General features: G+C 29.1%; 2 protein-coding genes, 1 long non-coding RNA gene and 1 other non-coding gene across 4 annotated transcripts; 3 read left to right on the top strand and 1 right to left on the bottom strand.

Annotated features, from left to right (window-relative positions):
* Window positions 1–338: 338 nt before the first annotated feature.
* Window positions 339–2,946, bottom strand: LOC132928244 (zinc finger protein OZF-like). The gene is made up of 4 exons (XM_060992783.1): window positions 2,500–2,946; window positions 2,278–2,424; window positions 1,023–1,894; window positions 339–952 (listed from the first exon to the last, which is right to left on the bottom strand). The coding sequence occupies exons 1-4, from the start codon at window positions 2,632–2,634 to the stop codon at window positions 652–654; spliced, it is 1,455 nt and encodes a 484-aa protein (XP_060848766.1). The 5' UTR covers window positions 2,635–2,946; the 3' UTR covers window positions 339–651.
* A 205-nt stretch (window positions 2,947–3,151) lies between these two features.
* Trnav-cac (transfer RNA valine (anticodon CAC)) lies at window positions 3,152–3,224 on the top strand. The gene has a single exon. It is a non-coding gene; the product is annotated as a tRNA-Val (tRNA).
* A 999-nt stretch (window positions 3,225–4,223) lies between these two features.
* On the top strand, window positions 4,224–5,844 carry LOC132930857 (uncharacterized). Its single transcript, XR_009662289.1, has 3 exons — window positions 4,224–4,420; window positions 5,217–5,503; window positions 5,585–5,844. It is a non-coding gene; the product is annotated as an uncharacterized LOC132930857 (long non-coding RNA).
* Window positions 5,845–10,938: 5,094 nt separating this feature from the next.
* LOC132928748 (nuclear pore membrane glycoprotein 210) lies at window positions 10,939–21,137 on the top strand. Its single transcript, XM_060993612.1, has 18 exons — window positions 10,939–11,323; window positions 11,551–11,825; window positions 12,266–12,465; window positions 12,546–12,677; window positions 12,743–13,056; window positions 13,122–13,388; window positions 14,674–16,954; window positions 17,022–17,243; window positions 17,301–17,495; window positions 17,570–17,755; window positions 17,822–17,974; window positions 18,933–19,148; window positions 19,228–19,507; window positions 19,919–20,148; window positions 20,209–20,367; window positions 20,433–20,625; window positions 20,682–20,732; window positions 20,818–21,137. Exons 1-18 carry the CDS (start codon window positions 11,166–11,168, stop codon window positions 20,931–20,933), a joined length of 5,628 nt encoding a protein of 1,875 aa, XP_060849595.1. The 5' UTR covers window positions 10,939–11,165; the 3' UTR covers window positions 20,934–21,137.
* Window positions 21,138–23,711: the final 2,574 nt, after the last annotated feature.

Here is a 23,711-nt window from a genome sequence, read left to right as displayed (position 1 = left end):
TATTATAAAATCATTTTCATTATGATTAAATAATAATGTTTATCGTTATCATATATTAAGTATATTGAGAGATATATATATTTTATGGTATAAAATTTAAAACCTGTTATAATATTAATCTAATTTAATTATTAAATAGTTCGAAATATTTAGTACACGAATGTATTTGAATATTTCTTATTTTTAAAATTTATAAGTAAAAAAAAGTTATTTTTTTTAAAATTCAATAATGTTTTAGTTTCAAGATTGGCCCTTAAAACTAAAATCTAACAATGCATTATTTACTGTAGTATTTTTAAGAAAAAAATTACAATTTATAAATACAGTATAAAGATGTATAAAACAATATTCTACTCATATATTATTTAAAATAATTATCTAATTTTTCTTTTCATTATCATTTTTTCTTCCCTAACTATATATTATACACACCAATTCTTCTTAAAATATTTATAGAATAGTAATAAAATCGTTAATATACTATATGGTATTAAATGTTATTGTAAAACAATTAAAAATCACTTGACATTGAGTAGGTAGTCAGAGCAAAATTATTATAAATTAATTAAAATGTAAATGTAGGTATATAAAACAATTATTTATGATAATTGTAATTTCAGATGGAAAAAGAAGAAACAAATTTTATTTTAATTAAATGTCAATAACAATTGGATGACATTTATTTTTGTGAATACGCAAAGTCTTGATTCTCATGAAGCATTTTTCACACACATCACATTTATATTTCTTTAAGCTAGGCCCTAATACATAGCAACTGCTCAAATGTTCCTTGAGGTGTGACTTCTTTTTAAAAAGTTTCCCGCAATGAGCGCAACTCAACTTAGCTTCTTCGTGTGTTTTTAAATGTACCTTAAACAGATCTCGATTTTTGAAACGTGCACCACAATGATCACAAACACAATTTTGTGGATCATGACTAGACTTGTGATACCTAAAAATATTAAATATGTATAATATAAAATAAATAAATAAAAATAATTTATCATGAACATTAATTATACTTCATATTTGATGGTTGGCTTGTGGAGTAATCACATTTATCACAACGGAACCAAACTAATTTTTGATGAACAAGACGATTGTGTCTACGCAATGATGATACTGTTGAAAACTCCTTTTTACACTCTTGACAACAATGCTCTTTAACTTTTGAATGAGTATTTTCATGAATTTTTAAATTATACATTGTCTGAGCTTTAAAGTCACATTTCTGACAAGGGTATAAACCAATATGAACATTCAAATGTATATCAAGAGTCTTTTGTTGAGTAAACTTCTTTTGACATATTTGGCACACAAAGGATTTTTCTCTATGAACATTCTCATGTATCTCCAAACGTTCTTCAGATAAAAACAATTTACCACAATTTTTGCAACTAAAGTTCTTGGGCATGTCAATGTGCACTTTTGAGTCATGTATAATGAGATCGTTGAATTTTGTAAAAGTTTCCAAACATACGTTACAGGAATACGTTTTACGCTGATATCGATTATATCTAGTCATTGATTTTGAAATTCCATTTTTTAAAATAGGTTTTTCATTTTCTTTTAGTATTTTTTTCATAGAAATAGCTTTGGGATTCCACCAATTAGCTTTGGTATAGGTAAAATTAGTGTCTTTTTTGCTTAATACACTCAAGGCTAAATCTAAACATTCTTTACCAGATATGGTGTCATTAGTTAAATCTTCAGGTGGCTGTACTTTTTTCATATACTTTGGAACAGGCGAATCAGTACATATAGGATCACTTTCATTCCAGGGTTGTGATAAACCGTTCCATAAAGAATCACTTTCAAAAAAACTGATGCTCAAGTCTGACATTTGAGATGGTGTAAATCCCATTGGTCCTAAGTTTGTTATGTCGGAATTGAACTAAAAGCCAATATAAATTTATTAATAAATGTGTAATTACATAAACGCAAGCAATTATATTTTTTTAGGAGTGGCTAAAGTTATTTAGATTTCATAACTGTTAATATTATTTCTGAAAAACATATATAGAATTTACTGTAAGTTTAAAATAATTTCAAAGCCATTAAATGGTATATATTATTTAGTCACAAAATATTAACAGGTAATAGTTAGTAATCTAAGCTGCTGGAAGTGGAATTAAATATTATTATTTTTAAATAAATAATATTAAATATTCAAGTAATTTATCCGAGCAATAATTCTATACAGTTTTTCATAAAGTTAACGATTAACTTAAAATGAATAGATACAACTATTTTTAAGGTTAATTTAAATGTAATTACCACTAGGTCAGAATCATTCTTATCCTGTCTGTATTGCTGTAAGAATGCATTGGTATTGTCACATAGTAATTTGAATTTGACCCAAGAATCCAAACTCAATATGCAACTAGTACATATATTAGTTGGTTCATCAGTATTTAATAACACCTGAGGATATTATATAAATTAAAAAACATACCTACTTAGTTATAACACCAAATTTGTAATTAACAGATATTTTACCTCGATTTGCACACAATCTTTTATGGTCTCTTCAAGAATTGGTTTTTCAAATATTGATACCATTTTACTATTTCCGTCATCGTCACGAAGACATAATCGACAGACTTTATCAAAATCAATTATTAGTGGAGCCATTATTTAAATATTATTACATAGCTTGCTATAATATTACTATTTTTATTCAAAATAGGTATACATTAGATATTTTTTATATTTAAATAAATCATATAATGCATAATTGCGACAAAATAAATTGATTAAACATTGTACTGCCAATGTCTATACTTTCAAGTTTTTTATAAAAAAAAAATAGGTAGGTAATTAATAAAAATTAATAATAATACTATCGTGAAATACTATACTGATGTATAAGCAAAAAGTGAAAAATTAAAAATGATTTTAAATTGTTAATTCTTATTTAAGTATTTAATGGTACATACTAAAAAGTAGAAAGTTTAATAATTAGGTATTTAGTAATAAATAATAAATGAATAAAAAAAATACTTAATACAAAATTCAACTTATAACTTATAAGTACTGCGATAAATGATAATTTGATAACAAGTAATTTTTTATCAAGTTATCATTATATTATTGTTTTGTACAAAATATGTTTATTTAAATAAAATACTAAACAACAAAATCAACATCGGTTTCCGTAGTGTAGTGGTTATCACGTGTGCTTCACACGCACAAGGTCCCCGGTTCGATCCCGGGCGGAAACAAATTGAATTTTTTTGCTCTCCAATCAAAATTAATTGAATCTCATCATATTCATATTTATTATTATTTTTCTTTAATATTAATGTGTAAATTTCCTGGATAACGATTATTATATATATAAAACAAGTTATATAAAAAGTTATTTTTTTAAATTGTTTATAATACCTGCTATACCGGGCTATAAATACATGAATATCAGTTCTTTATTACGGCCGACTGGCTACTACTCAAAGTTATTAGGTATATTAATTAAAATAGTCGTATAATAGACGTCGGCACGTCGCACACACATGTGTTATCTTTGTCTTACATACTACGACACAATACATTTTCGTTCACCAGTTTCAATAGTGTGCTTTTAGTTTTGATATATTAGAGTGAATGACCTATTATCAAACTTTTAGCTAAGAAAATTATCTGTGTTCTCTCGTTGGTTTTTTACGATTGAATTATGACTTTATGACCATTTTAAAATATTTAATGTTTTTTATACTCATAACTACCAGAAGTCTTCACGATTGTTGTATACTTCACTTGTACATAAATACACAAAAAAAAAGGTGACAAGGTTGTACCAGGGCACACACGCCACACACACCAAAAATGTCTTCGATCGTGGATAAGTAACCCCGTTGAGTGCCACTTTGTGGTATCACCTTATAGGGGATTACACACTAGGTGATTTTAAATCGCGGACGCGCACTCCTTACACATTAGACGTGTATTAACGCGTTCGTCGCGTTTTAAAATCGCGCCGCGCTTTCACAATGGACGATTTGTGTGCGTTTATCAAAAATAAAAAGCGCGCCAAATGTTATTTGAACCATTCAATTCTTTGTACTTTGTCGTATACTAGGTTAGTGGTTTAGTACTGCTGTTACCGCCCGTTGTGGATGACTGCTGTTCAATTCGTACTGAACTTAAAAATTCATTTTATTTCGTTTCGTCTATTTTATTTTTTAATATGGAAGAATTTGATGATATTGAAGTCGCATGCATTATTTATGCGTTATATGAGGAACATGAAGTCAGCAAGAAACAAAAAAGAGACTAAATTAAAAGACGACATTGGGTCCATCCTTTAAATTTAAAAAGACCAGAAAATTGTCAGTTCCAGGTGACATTTATGACCCTTCGTAGTTATCCAGAAGAATTCATAAAATATTATCGAATGTCGATAACATCGTTTGATGAGCTGGTAAGTAGATATAAAATTAACATATTATTTCATAAAACAATGTATAATGTTTTTTAGTATAAAACTGTGAAATGTAAATAGCAAAATTTGTTGTGGCCTCAGCTGTGGCGGCTCGTAGATAGGGGCGACGGGATGGTCGCTCCCCCCCTTCTAAAATTATTATTTATTACTAATTTATAAGTTTAATATAAAATTTCAAATTTATATTGTAGTATAATATTATTATTGTCAAAAATAAAAATTAATTTTCCTATATTTACACTAATAAATATTATGAAAACATTATCAGATAATGGGAGTTTGCAATTTCTGAGAAACGATTACCAATAACAAGTTGCCGAAATCCGCGACCAGTGAATGCGATCTTGGGCGATGTTAAAAGTCGCCCGTAATAACTATGATCAGAATACAAAAACTAAGAAGGGGGAACACAATAATAACACTGCGGCCAGGTCGCCCGATGCTCCGATATGCACGGATTCTGAACTTGCGTGTGTTTATTATTTACTTTTTGCCGTCGTAACTCATCGTAATCAATTATTATTTTATTATTTCATTATCATTATATATGTATTAAATGAATTTAATTAAATAACTATTATCAATATTATTTGTGTTCAATACTTTCCATAAATAAGAAATTTTATATCGCCCTACCACTTTCAGAGCACACGAGCCGCCACTGGGCCTCAACACATTTCGCTTCACTGGCCTGACCTATCTCAACATTAAAATATTCACACCTATTTGCATATACATTAAATAATAATATTATATTTACAATAACTGTCTACAGTATACGTCACTGTCGACACTATATAAGGGGAGGCCTGGAGAAGTCTACGACAGACGTGATTTTACTATAGTTAGCGCGAGCACCATTACATTGATTGCACACTATAGAAAAACCTATTATAAATTAATCAATCTATATGATTAACTAACATAAAATATACACACTCAACACTTTTTACCCGTCCGAATTATTACTTAAAATGAATTAAAAGAACACACGGCACCAGTTCGACACTGACTATCAACGAATTCGCAGCAATACAATTATTAACAGCCATCTACCAAACTGTAAAGTATATTTTAATTTTAAGTATATGGTATATCATCATAATATATTTATATAAACCAAACGTGTCTTATTATTGATAGACACCGCATACACAGACACGCAGTAGTACTTTAACCCCCAGCTACGGAAAACTTATCCATAAGGAATAGAAGACCATCCCTGGATAACTAATATCGTAACAATGTTCTCCCGACCACATTACATATTTAGTGGAAGATGGAGGCCCCGAAGCTTTGGAGTTTGGACACTTATATATACAAAGTTATCAATAATATACGTGAAATCGTATACGACCCTGTTTGGTTTATATCTCTCTGTGTTAATTATTTTTAGAACGTAAATATAGGTAGTATAAATATTGTTCCTTATATATTATATATATATATATATATATATATATATATATATATATATATAAGAAAAATAAGTTTTTGTGGCCATTGAAAGCCGTGATTTTTATTTTAAAAATAAAAAATTTTCTTTTTATATTAGTAAATATTTATATAAACCACTTAGAAATTTTAAGTTGATGAAATTCGTTCATTAATATTTTATAGCACATAAATAAACATAAAAGTAGTGATCAAATTGGTACTTTGGTAGATTAAAATCGACACAATTGAATTGGCGGGCGATTGTAAACTCTCGCGATGGTTAACTCTCCCGGGTCTACTCTAGTACTACTGGCGACAGGGGTGGCTTGTTATAAGAATACTAGGACTAGAAGCAACTGCTCCTGCCTTGAAAATGAGGGAAAAAAATGTTTTGAGTTGAACAGGTTTAATCATAATTCATATTTCATAACAGAAGATTGATCATTCAAGTAAAAATAATTGTATCTATATCATAAAATGTAAAAGTTAATGAAAAATTTAACTAAAGAAGAAACTAAAAATATTGCATTGGTCTTAGTAATCTGCCGCTATAGTCTGCTACAATACTCTTTAGTACCTATATCTAATTGCTTATTTTTCTCATAGTCTTCCCGGTGTATTCTTACAAGTAGAGTTCTTCTTGGTGGTTCTAACACTTCTAACTTCTAATTGTTGAACCTATTTTGCTGCCCCTTCTTTTAAATCTCTCTTGCAATAAGCTTTGAAAATATTTTAACGATTTTATAAGATTTTACAATTGATTTATATACTCATAAATAAAAAATAAAACAGTAATTCATTGTGTAAATACGAATTTCAATTTATTCATATTTTAATAACAAATCAAGGTATATATAATTGGTAAACATTTTGATTATAAAAAAAGTTAAAGAAAATAAAACAAAAATTAATTTCAGAAAAAAGCTTGCCGTAAGAGCTATCAAAAATGTGATACATTTTGATAATATAAACAGTGTAAATGTATGAAGCAAAAAATTATTTTCAGAAAAAAATCCGCCATATGGGCTAACGTAGATAATATAATACATTTTGACAAATAAAAAAAGTGTACAAAATGGTATAATAAAAAATTTTGATATGTAGCAAAAAGTGAAACGAATGAGGTGATAAATGATTTGTGAAAAAAAATTGCCATATGGGCTAACAGTTTGTATTAAAAAAAAATGAAAAAAAAAATGAAAATTTGAACAAGTAAACAATAACAATGATAAAAAAAAAAACATCGGCAGACGACACGAAATTAGGTAAGGGGGGGGGGATACGAGATGGCGATTCGGTGCCAAAATGCAAAGTGTTATAGGCCACTGGTCACCTCCGCAACGTTTTCCGACCTGACCCACGAACACACGAGTGACACGAGATCGTTCGCTCGGACGCACGACACACGACGACCACTAGACGGCAAGTCGAGGCCCGACAGCTTCGGCCGCGGGAGCGATGGTTGACGGCGATCGGCTAGTGCGCGATTTCATGCGCGCGTCGGACGGCGGTGCAGACGAAGACTCTTGGACGAGCGACGGAGACCAAAACGGCACAAGGCGAGCGAAGACTATTTGAGCCTGCGGAATCGGCGGCCACCGCGTACGGACGGCGCGACCCGGCCGACTGCGGTTCGCCTCGAGACGAAAAAGAGATGCGCTCTCCCCCTCGCCACTGACGTGTCACGCATATAGTCGGCCGCGTCTGTCGTCCACGCGCGGTAGCGGCCGGAGTCGCGCGCCGCCGCGGACCCTGTGAAACGCACAGTTTCCACGCGGGTCCGGCGCCGCTGACGTCCGTGTTCCTAGCTCGAGACAATACGCATCGTCACTCACCTGGTGCCAAAAAGTCCCCGTCGCAACGAGTCGTCGCCCGCGCCGCCGTCTGATGCATACACTGGTACCGCCGGGGCGGGATCGTTGCCCGCGTCGGTACCGCTAGCCGTTCGTCGTCGTCAACGTCCACCATCGTTCCGCACGCGAACCGAAAGCCGCCGGGCGCCCGACAAACCGTCGTAGTGATCGACGGCATCGGCGTCCGAACTCGCGACGCCCGCGACACCCGTCTGTCCAAGAGCGGTCGGAAAACGTGCTCGGGCAACATACCGCCGCGCACCGTCCGTGCTCTGTCTCGTATCCCCCCCCCCCTTACCTAATTTCGTAACCGTCGTCCTGCCGACGTCTTCGGCGGTGGGGGAAGGGTGGTGTCTACCGACGTCTGCACGGGAACAAACAACCGCAGCACAAACGCAAAGCGCGTTTGGAACGCTGCCACGCAGTAGCCAGGCGGTTCCTGCGTGGCTTGGTTGCAGCTCCTGCAACACCCACCACTTCCTTACCCACGGCCGGACCATCTCCTGTTCCTCCTAGGAGAGATAGCGTTGCCGCGCCTTCGCCGCTTTCCGGGACCATCACGTCAACCGCAGTTTCTACCACCGATGTTATGACGGGAGACACGTCACTGCAGGCAATGATACCTGCAGTATCCTGCTCGTTGTTAATGACGGATGCAGAGTCGTCTTCTATGCAGGACGATTGGTTCGGTGCAACGTTCATGGCCAGTACAAATTGTTCGAAATACAATGTCATTTGTTGTTGTTCGACACCGGCACGTTCCATTCTAACCATGAATATCCCAAACACTTCGTCCTCGAATGATGTTAAATATACGGTTATATCATTTTCGTATTCCATCAGAGTTGAAATCAAATCTTCGAATTTATCGAAGATGAACTGATAGAAGTAATTAATTGTGACGGCCATTTTTGTATTTGATGTAATCCGATGACTGTTATTAAAAGTTATAGGTACGGAGTATGGCAATAAGCTACAGTGAGGCTGTTCGGAATAATAATGAACTCCAGAAATAATAAAACTCGGTCGTCGAAAATCTCCCAGACGACGAGAATAGCGTTGTTTGTATTACTAGCCAGCGAGTATTATACCTACGTTTATCAATCTATTCGGTCAGCATGTAGATACTATTTAAAAACAAGGATTTCGATTTGAACTATAATATAGGTATACTTGTTATATCATATATACTTTTAGATGGTCTTTTTTACGTTTTTATTTAATTTTTTTATTTAATACTTTATACTTTTTTCAATCGCTATACATATAGAAACATTTTTCCAATAAAAAAATTTATTGTTTTCAATAATTGAACATATTTTTTTATAATGGCAAACTAGCGTTACATAGTGTATTAATAAATTAAGAAGTTAAATAGTTAATAATTCAACTATAAATTATAATGATAAATAGTTTTTTTTTTTAATTAAAATGGTTATTGGTTATAGAAATATACAATTTTACATGATACCTACGTAGTAAAATTATGTAAGGGTTTTCGTAGGTTTTTCGTAATAACTGTATGATAATACAAATTCGGTGTAGTTTAATGTTCGTGGTAAACATTGAAATCCCCGATCAACACGACAACACACCATCTTACTGTAAAACAGTGTGAATATGTTCATAGTAATCATAGTATAAATAGATAAACTACATATTTTGAAAATACCATTGCATATAGGTATGGTGACCACTGACCAGACGTACTATTTTTCGTAGGATAGTACTCTTTTTTGACATGTGTCCTAATGTCCTTACCAATAGTGTTAAGTACATGATATTGTATTTTTTTTTTTAAATTATTATGGGCTAATACGTGTTTATGTGTTTTTTACTATTTTTTATAATTTGATTATTATTTTATATTTTATGGTTCGACCTAAAGCATTCTTATTGGTTGATAGCGCGATTTAAGATATACTAAATCGTATATATTTAAATTTTACACTTGGTATTTTTACTTTAGTTAAAGTTTACTTTAAATACTTCAATATCAAAGTAATTTCATCATAAAGACATACTCTAAATGAGTTGACATTATAATTTAAAATAATTGGTTTTTATAATTGATAATAATAATAAAATAAAAGAGAGTAATTAGATGAAAAAAAAACGAGTTTTATAGAAGGAGATGACCTATAGAAATATGAGTAAAACGGGTAGAATAGTATACGCATTGGGTAATTACGACAGAGAAGGAGCTAAGTTTTAAAAATATGTACTTTTTTTAAATTTTTATATCTGGTCACCATACATTTAGGTAGTTAAATTCATAATAAGCATAAGTCTTAAATCTCAACTAATAATATTCTAAAATTATAACAAAATAATTAATATCATTTTATTTATTTTTCATTATTAAAATAATTATTTTTGACTTTTGTAAAAATTTAAACATTAAATATCTATAAAAAAAAAGGGTAGGCAAATGGGTATCGCTCTGCTGTATAGTAGAGATGGAGAGTAGGTCACTATAATAGATGTGTTACATTTTAATGCAATGACAAGTATCATTGTATACGAAAAACGATTCTAAACGGAGTTGATTTGTCAGTCTAGGATAATTACTAGGATATATTACATTATTAGCTATATTTAAAATGTAATATATCGTTATTTTACGCGATTTCGTAAAAAATTAAATTTCATACGCTCATAAAATGTTTTCTATATTGACGCTAGAATTTATTTTATACAGTTACTTGAAGGAAAACTCATGGATAACCTTGTATTGGATTTTTTAACCTTAGGGATAAATCACAAAAATTGTATGAATTTTCAACTTCAAAATTCATTGCAAATTTTCGCGATTTTGATAAATTTTGTAAACATTTGAACTTTAAATGCTTATAAACAAAATTGTGACTAACGATTTTTGATTTTTTTTTACTGCGATAAGCACAACTTATAATTATTAACCTTGTATTCAATTTTGATTGACAAATTTTTTTCAAATACCTATATTAGAGTATGTGCCGGACACGAATTAAGATAAACTAAAGTATATCGTAAATTATCTTCATTCGTGGTACCGCATATGCTGTGTGTCTATATGTCTATAATTCTATATACAACAACTGTCAAAGTTTAAATCGTGGTAAATACATAGACTTACTTACTAATAATTTATTAGCAAGACTCTGTATACCATAGTATTTGATGTAAATATTATTCACGCCAATGTGCACCATCGTGATAAGTGATAACAACCTTTGAGGTTAGTTTTTTACGAAGATCGGTACCTATTCGGTTGACGGTCATTCTTTAACGGCTACTTGATAGTTGATACTTCACGGTTACATTTTACGAATTCGCGTCTACGTATAGGTACTTACGTTATTTAATATTTACAATGTAAAATTATAACATTTACAGCGACGAGATTATTTCGTGAAATTCCTGTTGGATTCACAACAACATAAATCGGGATAATGTTTTCAACTAAATTATTGCCAATAATACTTGGCATTTTATGTATTAATAATACTTTTGGATCTAAACTCAACGTTCCCCGCGTGTTGTTACCGGTATTTGACACGTTCTCCGTGAAATTTAATGTAGAAGTGACAGACGATGGCTGTTACAAATGGTAAGTGTTTTGAATCGATTATGATTTTTATGTTGCTGTTGCACACTACTTGTATTAAGCACCCCTATCTCAGTGGTAAAATGTTGATGAATGTTAATGTTGTTCCACGTTCGTTATTGACCTACCATTACTTGTTTTGATTGTAGTCCAAATGAACAAAAACCATTTTTTTATTTAGAGTCACGTCCATAACTCTTGTACCTCTACTAATAACAGTATTTTTTTAGGTCAATATTCAGAGGTGAAAATATTATCAAACTCGCTCCCTTGGATGTGAATCCAACGCTTGGATGTTCGGGTAAAGTTGCTGTGTCTTCATTAACAAATGAGAAAGTGCGCAGAACAGCCATTTTATTCGGAGAGGATGCTATTTCTGGTGAAAAAATACGTTGTGATGTCATCGTTGATACTATTAAGTCTTTACAGATTTCTTCAAAGACTAGAGAGCTAATTGTTGGAGATGCGCCAGAACTTTTTGAAGTATCTGCATTTGATGATCAAGGTACTTATGAGTTATTTAAGACCAGTATAAGTTGCAAGACTTAATATTTAAGATATTATTATACTGTTATTTATAGTCTGTAAAAGCTAGTAATAGTATTAATAGAGAAAAAAAAATTAATTAATTTTAGGTGTTATTAAGGTTATTTATTATTTTATAATATTTCATTTTAGCTGATAGTCTAAATAAACGCTTATTGATATCAAAATATTACATTTATTATAAAATCATTTCTCTCATGTTTTTGGTACAACCACTAAAATCTATTTATGATAAGACAATATTTTTAAACATGTTATTTGAATTTATAATTTTAAATTTTATATTGAATAAATAATTCATTAGCACCAACTTTAATTATTTAAAATTAAGATATGATTACTGTAAAAATGTGGTCAATGTTTAATTTATTTATCAGTTTTGTTTTTACTTTATTAAAGGAAATAAATTTACAACATTGGATGGTGTAGAATTTAATTGGTCTTTAAAAGTGCTTAGAAGTCCTATAAACACAGTTTTAAAATTCATATCATTTAAAGATTCTTCATATAGAACGCCACCAGATCTTTATGATCTAGATCAAAAAAATAGACAAGGTCATATGGTTCTTGTTGAAGGAGTTAAAACTGGATCAGTCTTAGTAAGTAAATTGTCTTTTAATTTTAAATTTTGTTTAGTAATACTTAAATTAGTTTAATTTTTAACTAATTAATATTTTAGGTTTCTGTGAAATTGTCTATGTTTGATGAGCCTACCACACAACTTGAACTATCAGTCATTGCAAATTTAAGACTCGAACCATCCCATGTTGTTATTTTACCTGGGGATCTTATCCAAATTGATATATATCAAGTAATTAACTTTAAAGTGTATTTATAATATTATATGGTGAAATTTATTTACGTTATTTTGGTTAGATACAAAATGAAAAGTTAGTAAAGATCCAACTACCTTCCAGTCAATATTCTATAGAAACCGATAAATCAACAACTTCAGGTTTACTGAAGACTGAAAATGACAGTGGTCTCTTTCGTGGTCTTAAAAATGGTCAAGTTAGGTTAAATTTAATTGATAATCAGGCTGAATTCAAAAACGATACTATTCCTAAATCAATCAGCAGTTTTGTTAGTATCTCAAATGCAGATTATTTGTCAATTGTTGTTAAACCTTATAATCGACGTAATTTAATCATTAATGGTATATACGAATTGGAAGTTCATCTATTTAACAAGTATAGTATTTAAGGAGAATTTAATATTTATGGTCTATTTGAATTTAATATTTTTTTTTCTCTAGTCATAATCAGTCCATTAATATTGGACCCAATGTGAAAGTAATAATGAATTTACCCGAAGAGTATTTTGACGTATTGGAAACGTCAAATAATGGATCATACGTTATTGTCCAACCTATTAAATTAGGATCGCCACAAATAGAAGCATCATTACTAAAACCATATGAAGATTCTAGATCTTCTGCTAGAACTTCTGTATCTATTTATTCAAGAGTGAAAGTTAAACCAGATTTAATTGTTTTTCCGTGGCATGCAAACCTAAACAACAAGTAATGTCATTAATTTTTTTATATTTATGTTAAATCATATAAATAAAAACATATTATTTACTTAATAGATAAATTATTTAGGAAAAAAAAAATTTCATTAATTAATAATTATTAATTTAAGTGTGTAAAAACAATTGAATTTCAAAAACTAATAATAAAACAAAAATAATGCAGAACTTATTGTTTATCCTGATATATTATATTAAAGGTCTTAAAGTAAAATCATTATTTATAATTGTGATAATGCACAATTGTTCACAGTTTTCTATGTTTACTAGTACCTAGAACAACATAGTAAGTTTCATAAAATAGTATAAATCAAATACTGATAAAGTGATAAATGTTTTATTTAATAGTTTTTAGTTTTTATTGTATACTAAATTTACTATATTGTTATCATAAATATCACACATATTTTATTTTATATTTGAATATTTCTGAAACTTGAGCTTAAATTTTTATAACTTTCATACTTAAAGTGGGATGGTTTATAGTATGCATCAACTAGTGTCTAGTAATGTTACGAGTATAGTTTTTTAAGCTACCTATAAACCAGTGGTTAAATAATAACATGTATATATAACAATTTTTTTAAATAAAATAAAAAAAAATATACATATTTACAGATTAATAATTATATATAAATAAACTAGTCCAAATATTTTCAAATATCCCTTGTGGGTACACTTTCACTATAGTTAACTATTTTATATATGTAGCCAATATTGAATGGAGTTGTTGTAAACGTACTACCCATAATAATGTATAATGAAACAATATCTCATTACAATGGCATTGAACTAAACTTAATTTGGGTGGGCGGAAGGGCAAAAATTATTTCTTGTTACCCATCACTTTTTATGCCATACCTTTCAATATTTATGCTGACTATACGTACTTCAACAACTTATTTGAAACTAATAGTACTCTGCATATGTTATTGTCGGTCAGTGTTGTTATTTATAAGTAGTCGCCCCTCTTGGGTTATAGGTTTGGTGCCACTATTTCTTTAAATGATAACTTTTTTTCTTTTAAAAGACAAAATATTGTGGTAACATGTGTATTATATAAACATTATTTACCATATAATACTTTTATAATAATCCATATTCACTTACATATGTGAAGTCTTTACATAATTTTCTGTAAAAACAGTATAAAATAATACTATACCTCAACATTATGAATCTTATACTATAAGACACTTTTTAAAATGTTAAAATATGGTCGATTTTCTTATAATTTATAATTAATACAACTAAATGTTTTAATTTTTAAATTTCAGATTACAATTTGCATTAGAAGCTACTGGTGGAGATAAGAAATATACTTGGAATAGTGACGATGTTACTATTAGTACAGTTTCATCTAATGGACTTGTTACAGTTCAAGGATTAGGAAAAACAAATATATCAGCTACAATGACAAGAGATTCATTAAATCGAGATAGTGCTAATATTTTTGTTCTCGAACCAGATGATTTAAAAATAATTGCTCATCCTGTAGAACAAGAAGTAGGCAAAAATATTATTTTATATATGCATCTATTTGCAAAAGTACCTGGAGTTGAAGAAGAATTAAGTGTTACAAAATGCAATCATGATCAATTTAAAGTTGAGATTGAAAACTCTCAATTTATATTGCAAAATTTTGACCATAGTTTAAATAAATCTTGCACCGCATTTTCCTTACGTTCAGATTCAGTGGCTTCTTCCAAAGTAACATTCACATTTCATACAAGTAGTACAATTTTAAAAGCTTCAGTTATTGTGAGTACATATAAGAAATTAGTTCCATTACGCCCAGAATCTAAACATACAGTGTTAGCACCTGGTTGTTCAACTACCTTGTTATTCTATGGAGGTCCTCAACCTTGGTTGGGCCATAGTGCTGGTTATAATGTAGAATTTAAAGTTGATGAAAATTTGGTGACATATAATGAGCTTCCTGTGATTCGAGATGTTGATGGACATAAAACTTATGCATACACTATTACATGTTTAAGTTTTGGGTCAACTCGAGCAAATCTAACTATCAAGAGTAATCCTGTTATTAATAGATTTGAATCAGAAATAATATCACAGACTTCAGTAGATGTTGTATGTGCATCTCCAAAGTTTGTAAAAGTATTTGTAGCAGATACAGACGACGATTGTCCAATATCTAAGTCTTCTAATAATATATTAGCTTATATACATGAACAATTATTTGTTCGGATTAATATAATTGATGAAGATGGGAATATTTTTGATAATGCTACAATGATAAATGCAAGCTGGGTTATTACAGATTCTGATCTTGTAAGAGTTATTGATTCATTTAATTTGAATGAAATTACAGAGTATGGTTTCCAATTTCCTAACTATCATTATAGTATTTTAGAACCATTAAGTAAAGAAGGCTCTACTGAAGCTGTTTTTCAGTTAACTGGATATAAGAAACCATTTGTTGTTCCAAATAGCTCACGGTTTGGTTCTTTTCTAACATCTAATGATGAAGTATTTGAAATAATTCCAACTATTAAACATTCTATATCTTTCCTTTTATTCGATAATCCTCGCTTAACACATGAAGAAATGTTGGTTATTAATAATCCTGGGATTAAAAAATCAATTTATGGTCATCAAGGAAGTGGATACTTTAAAATACAGTTAAGTACACAAACAGTAGCCAAAGTAACACATAATGGAGGAAGACAAATAGACATAAGTCCATTAACTCCAGGGGATTTGGTAATGAGTATTAAAGATCTTTGTGTCAAATCTAAGCCAGCTGAAGTTACATTTAAAGTACGAAATATCCATAGTATGTTACTATTAACAAATACTTTAGTTGAAATTGGAAGAAACATAAAAGCTATTGTAAAACTCTATGATTCTGAAGGCCATTCTCTTCCCATTCAGCCAGGTGTAGTAAATATTCGACCAGTAATTGAAGTTAATTCCATGTTGACAATTAAACCAGAATTGAGTATACCTGAAAAGACATATGAAACAGAATTTTCAATTATGGGATCATCATTGGGCAAAACAAATCTATATTTTGTTGCTGATATATCTCCTATGGAACAAATTCATACGCAAACTACCTCTATTCAAGTTTATTCTAAACTTAGGTTATCTCCTAAAAATTTAACATTGGCGGTTGGATCAAGTTATCAGCTAACAGTTTCTGGTGGACCACATTTAGAAAGTGTTTTTGAATTTATTTCTGAAGATGAACAAATTACCAAAGTTTCCAATGGAGGAATAGTTAAAGGTTTAAAAGTAGGATCTGTTAAAATAACTGGTATAGCTGTAGGTGTTGATGTGATAAGTGGAATGAATGTTATATATTCTAAAGATACAATAACAATTAGAGTAATTAAATTAAATAATGTTAAAATTGAAGTGCCATTATTAAAATTGAAAGTCGGGGAAGTGATGCCAGCTTGGGTTCGTGGTATACCCGATTCTTTAAATCCTATTATAATTGGAACTATTCATCCATCTTTAGTATTCCATTGGACCACATCATCAGCTGGAATTGTTCAAATTTATGACATTTTAGAAAATACAGGAATACTAGTAAGTATTTTTTTTTCACATTTTTTTATAATTCTATGGGATTAAATTACATTGTTATGTTTATTAGGTACGCGAACAAGATAGAATATCAATTCGTGTTCGTGCTGTCAAAACGGGAAACACAAGAATTAGTGTTTCAGTATCAGACCCATCTACAAAGGTTGTTTTTACGAATTTCATCGATATAACTGTGTATGAAGAGTTACGTTTGATTTCACATGACTTGTTATTAAATAGTTTATTAGTTACTCCAAATACTGAATTCACATTAATGACAAATAAAAACAAAGTAAGTGAATTGTATTATTAATCTAGCTGTATATTAATTATTTATTTATTTTACTAGGTAGCCAAACAATCATTCCAGATTATTGGCAATTCTAAATTGGATAAAAGACATAATGCATTAAATGCATTAGCAATTTCTGTTGATGAAAACTCTGGAAACGTTAAAACAACAAATGAAGTTGGTCGTGCTCATGTATTTATTACTTCAACAGAAGATTTTGATATAACACAATCTTTAGATGTGCCCATTGAAGTAGATACTTAATATTTTTATTTAAATATATAAGATTAATATAGTAAAATTATTATATAATTTTATCATTATAGGTAAAACATGTGAACTATATTATGATAAATATTGAAACCAATATAAATTCAAAAGATTCTTCACAAATGTCTGTTCTACCAAGTGGAATGAATTTGAAATTAATAACGTCTTATCATGATGAAAAAGGAGCTCAGTTTAAGGCTGTTAATTCTGATTTAAAATTCCTTACAAGTCATCAAAATAAGGTATGGGAGTATTCTATTTATTATTTGAATGTTTGGATAAATACCTAATATTTTATTTTTAAAAAGATTTCAATGACACCGGGTGATCAAAAACATATTATGGAAGTTTCTTTGTTTGAATCTGGTGAAGTAATATTAAAAGTTTGGGATGAAGGAGTATATCACTTTAAAGAAGATTATATTAAATTCCATGTTGAACATCTCATATATCCCAATAAAGTAAGTATCTAATAATTAAATTTAAATATCATATGCAGTACTATTTATTGTTGATTAAAGATATACATTTTTTTTACTAATTACTTAAAACTATAATAAGTATTAAAAGTAATAAATAAAAATAAAGTAGGAAATTCAATAATTTTCTTTTAATTAAACTTACACCTTGACAATTTTGTTATTTTATTTTTGAAAAGAGCAAATTACATAAAAATTAAAAATTTATAAAAGAAAGAAATATATTTTTTGTATTTTATTTTGTATCTATAAACGCAAGCATAATATATTATATTTTGTATTGAATATTTAAGACATTTGAGTTTACTTATAAGTTATAACAGTTATAAATAACTAACAGTATTAAATACATTTTAAGATGCAAAAAAAATTGTTAGATTATATAAACATATATAACACTTAAGCAATGTAAAAATCCATTTTGAATTATGTTCTATTTAAAAACATGTAAATATTTTTTAATTTAATTTTTAAGTTAACTATTTCCCTAGTGTTGCTGAACCATGAATAATTAAATATTATACTTGTCAATATTAAAAATCAAAATTTTCTAATTTTATTCAATATGTCATATCATATACTCATGTGCCATGTCATTAACATATAATAGAGTCTTCTCGTTGAACTATATCAATATTTATAAACTATATGATGAACAACAATTTAATTATAGTTTTATAATATTTTTTTTTTTTTAAGCTAGAATTTATACAAGCTATACATAAAAAAATATTTACAAAAAGCATAATGGATGTTATCTTTACTACAGTGGCTTGAGGGAATAGTTTTATAGTATAAACTTAAAAAAATAATTGATGTTTACATTAATATTTACTTTATTGAGTAATTTATCCGAAACATAATTAGCGATAATTACACTACTATTATTAAACTTATTATTACTTATTATTTTTATTATTTACTTAATTGTTATTTGTAGGCTACTGTTACTGTTGGAGATGTTATATGTTTTTTAATGCCTGTACAATTCAGTGAAGAAGATGCTAGTGAGTGGGTATCAGATAATTTGAAAACATTATCTGTTGATAATTCATCAGGATTTAGTGTAGCTATGGCACCTTCAGAAGTTTTTGTGACCTATTCTAATAATAAATTCACGACATCTACAAGCATTAATATTTTACCAATCAAAACCGTACGTAGTTCTTTTAATTTTTATAATTATTAATTAATATTTTTAGACTTTTAGTTGTTAATTAAATATACAATTTTAGATAATGATTTTGCCTTTTGAGAAAAAGACATTAAGCAACAGCGCTATTATTGATATTCCATTAATTTTACTGAACGAACAAGAGTCAGTGTCATTAGTTAAAAATAAAAAAGGAAATATGTGGGAATGGCGTGATGATGATTGTTCGAATCGGGAGAATACTGTTAAGCGTTTTCCATTTGTTTGCGATGTTCATTTTGAATCTATTTTATCTAGTCAATTGAAAACTCCTTCAATAAGTCGTGTATTTGATGTCAGTCCTCATTTTAACAAAAAAACAGGTATTTATTTAATTTTTAATTTTTCTATTGTTATCAATATTTATTGATTGTTTCACAAGGGGTAATAATGATTATTTTTTTAAAATATTACTCATCAGAATTATCATCAGAATATAGCTATCTAATATTCTTGTATAATATTATGTTAATCTGTAAAAGTATAACTATTTTTCTGTACAATATCCCAGAATATAATTTGTATCAATAACTGATTGGTCCATATTGTATTTGTTTAATTTTTCCATTAATTGATTCATTAAATATTTTATTATCTTATTGTTACTACCCCAATTAACATTTTATTTTTATTTACTTCTCAACAAAATATTGCCAATAATTACTACTAAACTTTTGTGATTGTTTTCTAACTACTTCCTTTAGAGTCATGTACTATATTATATATATTTTTAGGTTTTTACAGTTGTAAATTGACACCCCTTCCAATAATTGACCAGGATTTGAGTCTTTTTGAAGCTAAAATTACCATTCAGGTTTCTACTGGGAGTGTATTTACTGAGCTTAAAGATATTACATTCTTACCATCTGTCTTTATCAACAAAAAAGAGTTGTTTTTTGGCCAGTTCAGTGGCAAAGATAAACTTATTATAGTCGGTTTACCTCAAGTTCTATCACAAATCAAGGTAAAAATATTCTTAAATTTTTTGTAACTGTAACACCTAATGTTTTTTGTAATATGTTAGGTTACATCTAGCAATGATTCATTTGTGCTTCCAATGCTGTCAAATGAAAGCCAAAATGAAAAAGTTTATTCATTTGATGTGAGTGATAGTTTTTGGAATAGTCAACATTTTGATACTTATATTATCGTATCATCAAACTTAACTCACCAAAATATTAAGGTTTGTTCCTGGTTTATTAATATTGATTAATAGATAATAATAATATATATTTGTTTTAATTGCAGATACCTGTTGTGACATCTCGTTCATTAAATGAATATGATTTTTCAAAATCTAAATTGCCCAATGCCAATCAACATGATACTAAAAAAACTCAACAGTCACCACTGCCAGGACTGTTCTCTGGTTTTTCAAATAGTATATTTTCAAACCCATACATCATTGGTTTGGTTACAGTAATAATTACGTCTTTAGTTGGTAAGTTTTTTTTTTATTTTAATATGTGCATTAAAACATTAAAATTTGTTTTTTAGTTTATTTTTATGGATTTTCATTGAACAGCAAATATATTCCTCTTATTAAAAGTGAGCTTAAGCATTGATTGTAGTACAACATTAAATAATAATTTATTTAATTCAAGGTAATTCTATAATTTTAAATTATGTTTAGGTCCACAAAATTCACCATCTCCTACACATGTAGGATTCTATAACAGAAGTTATTCAAGCGACCACAACAAATCTCCTGCATTGAGTCTGAATAGATCATATACAAGATTGCAATAAATTTTGTTCAAAATAATTATGACACATTAACAGCGTTAAGTCTGATATCAAACAGACATAACAGGCTGTTTTTTTTTTTTATGTATAATATAAATGTCACTGTAAATAGTATGTTTATCGTCTTCTATAGACTTGTAGAATTTATATTTCTGTAATTATAATGTAATATTTTTAAAAAACAAAGTAAAATTAATATTAAATTTATTTGTAAATTGTTTGACACTGTATTTTACTTGTTGGGTAACTTTTTAACTAACAATATATTTTAATATAAATAAATAAGTTATTAAATATATAAGAATTCAGCTAAATTACATAGCCTATAACACTTAATAAAAAATGCATTCATGAAAAAATATGTTTTTTTTTCAAATTACTTGATAATAATTTATTATTTAATTTAAATTTGAAAAAAAAATTATTGGTTTGAATGGTTTGATTGCAGTTATGCAAAGTATCAAATATCAATGTAAAGATAGTGATTTATGATTTTTATTAAGATTAAATTGTTGGTATTATATCCTATTATTTGTAAAATAGGTTATTAACTTATAAATCATAATCAATGGAATGACTTTAAATTTTAAATTTTAGTTGTGAGCTTTATGAATTTATCAGTTAAAAAAATTTATTTTTTAACTGTGGTAGGCCATCAAACTTTAAAAGCAACTTACTCAATTATTTGCTCAACAATTGTGTGATAACTGATTAGTCTTGTTGCATTCTACAATGTATATAAGTTTAAATAAGTAGCTTTTTTAAACTTTAAAACCATTTAAAGTTTATGTGACTTAAATGAAAACGGAAATAATCTTGCATGGTGCATTATTTGCTACCCGAAATCATTATTTCACTTTCAAATCTGTGATATTGTAATCCTTATTAAAAATAGATAGGTATTAATGGTATTAAATAGTACCCATTAGTACCTAACTATTAATAGTTCTGCATGCACCACATTTTGAAAATTAAGTTTAAAAATCGATACAAAATTACGAAGACTAAACAAATTGTATTTATAGGCAACAAGTGTATATTAAAAATTATAGCTCTCCAGTTACTTAACTAATTTTGTTAACTTAACATATTAATATATTATGTATAGGTAGACGCTTCCACGTAATCACGTATTATAGTGTGTACTTTGCCATTAGCGTATTGTGTATTCAAATCTTTAAATCTACAGTAAATTCAAGTATTTAGTACTTTTATAATAACGATTTTCAAACAAACAAAAAACAGATACACAATACAGCACAATTAATTTAATTAAAAATGCAAATAAGAATAATTTTAAATTTTAATATTGCAATGAATTTCTTTATTGTTACAAAATAATTAAATAGGTTTATTACGGGATTAAGTCGATTGAGGAATAATTATTATAATAGTATGTGTAAAATGAATGATTATAATAAAGGTGAATTTTTAATAAATACAAAAAGAAATAATATAAATATGAATAATAATAATAATACTATGGTATTAAGTTTCTGTTTTGATGTAAGAAAACCAACAAATCAACATTATTTGTCAATAATGATGTTTTACTCGAAGTCACTACGTTCTCAGCCGTGGAAAAACATCGTTCGGAACTCGCCGACATGGCGGGTATTGATAAGTATTTTTTTGCCAAAATTCCGATTGCTGGATATTTATCTTCTCTAGATTTCCACCAATCAAACGGATTTAAATCGAACCTTAATTGAGGTTCAGCCAAATTATTCTGAAACTAGGTCGTCAAAATCGTTGACTTCGGTAACATCATCACCGAAAAGGAATTCAAGTGCGTTTTGTTGAAGTGATATGGTTCGCGTCGTGTACTTCACTTGTCACGCACTAAATTGATTTTATTTAATAAATCGATACCGGTTGATCGAATGCTTTCTCGTGCAATGATGGGTTCGTGGTCCAAATTTTTATACCTTGGATCTAAAAATGACGCGATTTGTCGTGCAGAGATTTTGCTCTCTGAACTCCGCTCAAGATTAAACCGTTTTTCAATATCAGAAATGTTCGTCTGCTTGAAATAAGTTATACTTTGGTGGTCGTTATCCCGAAGTTTGAAATGGTTGTTTATTATTTTTTTTGAGCAACGGCCTTACCATTGAAATCGGCGAATAGTTTTCTCCGCGTAGAAGAGTCGTAATGACTTGGAACGGCTAAAAAAAAATTTGATATGTTGCACGTCGCACGCGTGTAAGACGGAGACAACACGTGCGGGTTCTACGTCCTCTTAAATAATTCTATATAATTATTAATATGTATATACTATATATATATATATATATATAGGTAAATATTTTATTAAATGTAATTAAACAAATTCTTTGTCAGCGCGTTATGTTTACTCTTGTCGACCTTCTACACTGTATACAGAATACCTATTGATGTGATAATTTAATATAGACATATAGCTGTGCTTATTTTACCATGTTGTGAAATTGCAAGTATAAAATATCGGTAGTAAATACATAACCGTCCATCGCACGAGATGTAAACATCCGTTGAAAATAGTTATTTGACTTGGAGACAATTATAATATAATATTATTAGAAATTCTTTCATTTATTTTTTCTTTTATACCTATAATATGTATATCGTTAATCGTTTTTACTATTTTTGTCTAAACAGATTGATAAAGGTAGGGACTAGTCAGGTAGATTATAATAATAATATGAATTTGTATTTTTAGACATTTGCTATTTTTTTTTCAGTTTAATCTTAATTATTACAAAGTTATGTCAGCTATAAAAATTAATTTTACGTTTTTAAATT

This window comes from Rhopalosiphum padi, chromosome 4, assembly GCF_020882245.1.
Source record: "Rhopalosiphum padi isolate XX-2018 chromosome 4, ASM2088224v1, whole genome shotgun sequence".
Lineage (NCBI taxonomy): Eukaryota > Metazoa > Arthropoda > Insecta > Hemiptera > Aphididae > Rhopalosiphum > Rhopalosiphum padi.
This window is presented reverse-complemented; position numbering and strand designations above follow the sequence as displayed.

What these genes read in the sequence shown, in the direction of transcription:
- LOC132928244 (XM_060992783.1), bottom strand. Translation starts at nt 2,634, where the DNA reads ATGGCTCCACTAATAATTGATTTTGATAAAGTCTGTCGATTATGTCTT. An exon ending in AAGATTGTGTGCAAATCGAG is followed by an intron (nt 2,425 to 2,499) that starts GTAAAATATCTG and finishes TAATATCCTCAG; the next exon opens with GTGTTATTAAATACTGATGA. An exon ending in AGAATGATTCTGACCTAGTG is followed by an intron (nt 1,895 to 2,277) that starts GTAATTACATTT and finishes ATTGGCTTTTAG; the next exon opens with TTCAATTCCGACATAACAAA.
- LOC132928748 (XM_060993612.1), top strand. Translation starts at nt 11,166, where the DNA reads ATGTTTTCAACTAAATTATTGCCAATAATACTTGGCATTTTATGTATT. An exon ending in GACGATGGCTGTTACAAATG is followed by an intron (nt 11,324 to 11,550) that starts GTAAGTGTTTTG and finishes GTATTTTTTTAG; the next exon opens with GTCAATATTCAGAGGTGAAA. An exon ending in TAATGACAAATAAAAACAAA is followed by an intron (nt 17,244 to 17,300) that starts GTAAGTGAATTG and finishes TTATTTTACTAG; the next exon opens with GTAGCCAAACAATCATTCCA.